The sequence below is a fragment of the Amphimedon queenslandica genome, unplaced genomic scaffold (assembly GCF_000090795.2).
Source record: "Amphimedon queenslandica unplaced genomic scaffold, v1.1 AMPQUscaffold_13072, whole genome shotgun sequence".
In the NCBI taxonomy this organism is placed as follows: domain Eukaryota; kingdom Metazoa; phylum Porifera; class Demospongiae; order Haplosclerida; family Niphatidae; genus Amphimedon; species Amphimedon queenslandica.
The window spans coordinates 46606-48145 of record NW_003546692.1 but is presented as its reverse complement, the minus strand read 5'-3'; the positions used below and the strand labels follow the sequence as shown (position 1 = coordinate 48145).

The 1540-nt window shown below is 34.2% G+C and overlaps 1 protein-coding gene across 1 annotated transcript in view; it reads right to left on the bottom strand.

Annotated features, from left to right (window-relative positions):
* The window catches only part of LOC109585392 (uncharacterized), a 13548-nt gene extending 12352 nt beyond the window's left edge, over nucleotides 1–1196 (bottom strand). The window contains exons 1-5 of the mRNA XM_020001458.1: nucleotides 1091–1196; nucleotides 890–970; nucleotides 642–842; nucleotides 487–591; nucleotides 297–439 (exon numbers count right to left, since the gene is read on the bottom strand). Coding sequence (XP_019857017.1) covers nucleotides 297–439; nucleotides 487–591; nucleotides 642–842; nucleotides 890–970; nucleotides 1091–1196 — 636 coding nt within the window. The remainder of the gene's footprint in view (nucleotides 1–296; nucleotides 440–486; nucleotides 592–641; nucleotides 843–889; nucleotides 971–1090) is intronic.
* Between the last annotated feature and the right edge of the window lie 344 nt (nucleotides 1197–1540).

Genomic DNA, 1540 nt, shown 5'->3' with positions numbered 1-1540 from the left:
GGAGAGGCTTTGAGAGTGATACTGCATACACAGCACTCACTAGGACAGTATTAGCAGGAAACTCGAACTCTCCTCCTACAAGAGCAACCACTGCTGCTTCTACTGTCTCAGAGCACAATAGGCTTCCTTCTTGTACTCCAATCCTTACACCATATTTCTCCCAATTCATCAGTTGAGGTTTGTCTCCTTGAATTAAGAACAGCTTCTTCTCTGCTACCTGGACATCACTCAGACAATCTAAATTATCTATCAATTGTATAAAATACGGTCACTCGCTGACAGTCAGTCAGTCACACGATAATACTCTTACCCATTGAAGGGATCAGGTAGTTAAATTGTAATCCAATGGTACTAGTCTCTTTGACTTGACTCCATTGCTCCCTCTCCTTCATTAGTTTGGCAGTATGCAATTCATTATCTGCAACTTTAGTTTTCAGTTCTAAATATTCTCTCATATAATATACACATTGATGACAATACTCTAACCTTTAGTGATCTGTTTTTCCTTGAGATATTGTTTCTCCACTTTTTCCTTCTCCTCATCTAATTGAGTTATATATACTTCATTAATAACAACTTTAGTTTTAAGTTCTAAAACATATTCTCTCTTGAGTACACTTTGATGACAATAATACTCTAACCTTTAGTGATCTGTTTGTCAATGAGGTATTGTTCCTCTAATTGTCTTTTCTCTTCCTCTGCGTGCTTCTTTTCTTTCTTTGCTCGTTTATTCTCATCTTCTACTTTTCTCATTTCTTCCTCTACTTGTTTCTTCTCTTCTTCTATTTCAATTATATATACTTCATTATAAGCAACTGTAGCTCTAAGTTTCTCATTATCTTCTACATTAAGAGAATCATCTAATATTATGTACTGACAATAAACTAACCAGTAATAATCTGTTTTTCTTGTAAAACCTCTTCCAATTTCTCATTCACAATAACTAGTTCATTGCCATCAACTTTAGAGCCTAAAAATCATATACATGCTTAGTCATAAAGTCTTGTTGCAAAATTTATCCTATTAAAAATACATTTAATGTAAAAGTACTTTGTTTATTGGCCTCAGTCAGTGCCTCCTGTAGTGATACTTTGTTCTGATGGGCCACTTGTAGTTCTTGATGTAAAGACTGGATGTATCTCTGAAGCTTCATTTCCTTCTCTGTGAAACATTCTATTAGCTGATCCATCCACCATGTTTTGATCTTGCTGTATGATGAATACTTTTCTTGATATTTCTTACTAGTGAGATCATTACCATCCAGTACTGACTGTACTATCCACTCACCAGCTTCACTATATACTGAAATAAGGAATTAATAAATAAATCAAGTGCATGTAGGTATGATAATAATGAACTGGTAATAATCCTGATTATAATTTTTAATAATTATTATTAATTTACCTAATTCAATTATCATTACTAGTCTGTTAGTATCAGTGATATATGTATGTGTCGGCTGCTTCATTCCTCCTCCAACATCTTTCCATTCAAACTCTTCATATCCTCCAACAATTACTAGCCACACACAGTGAGGTGA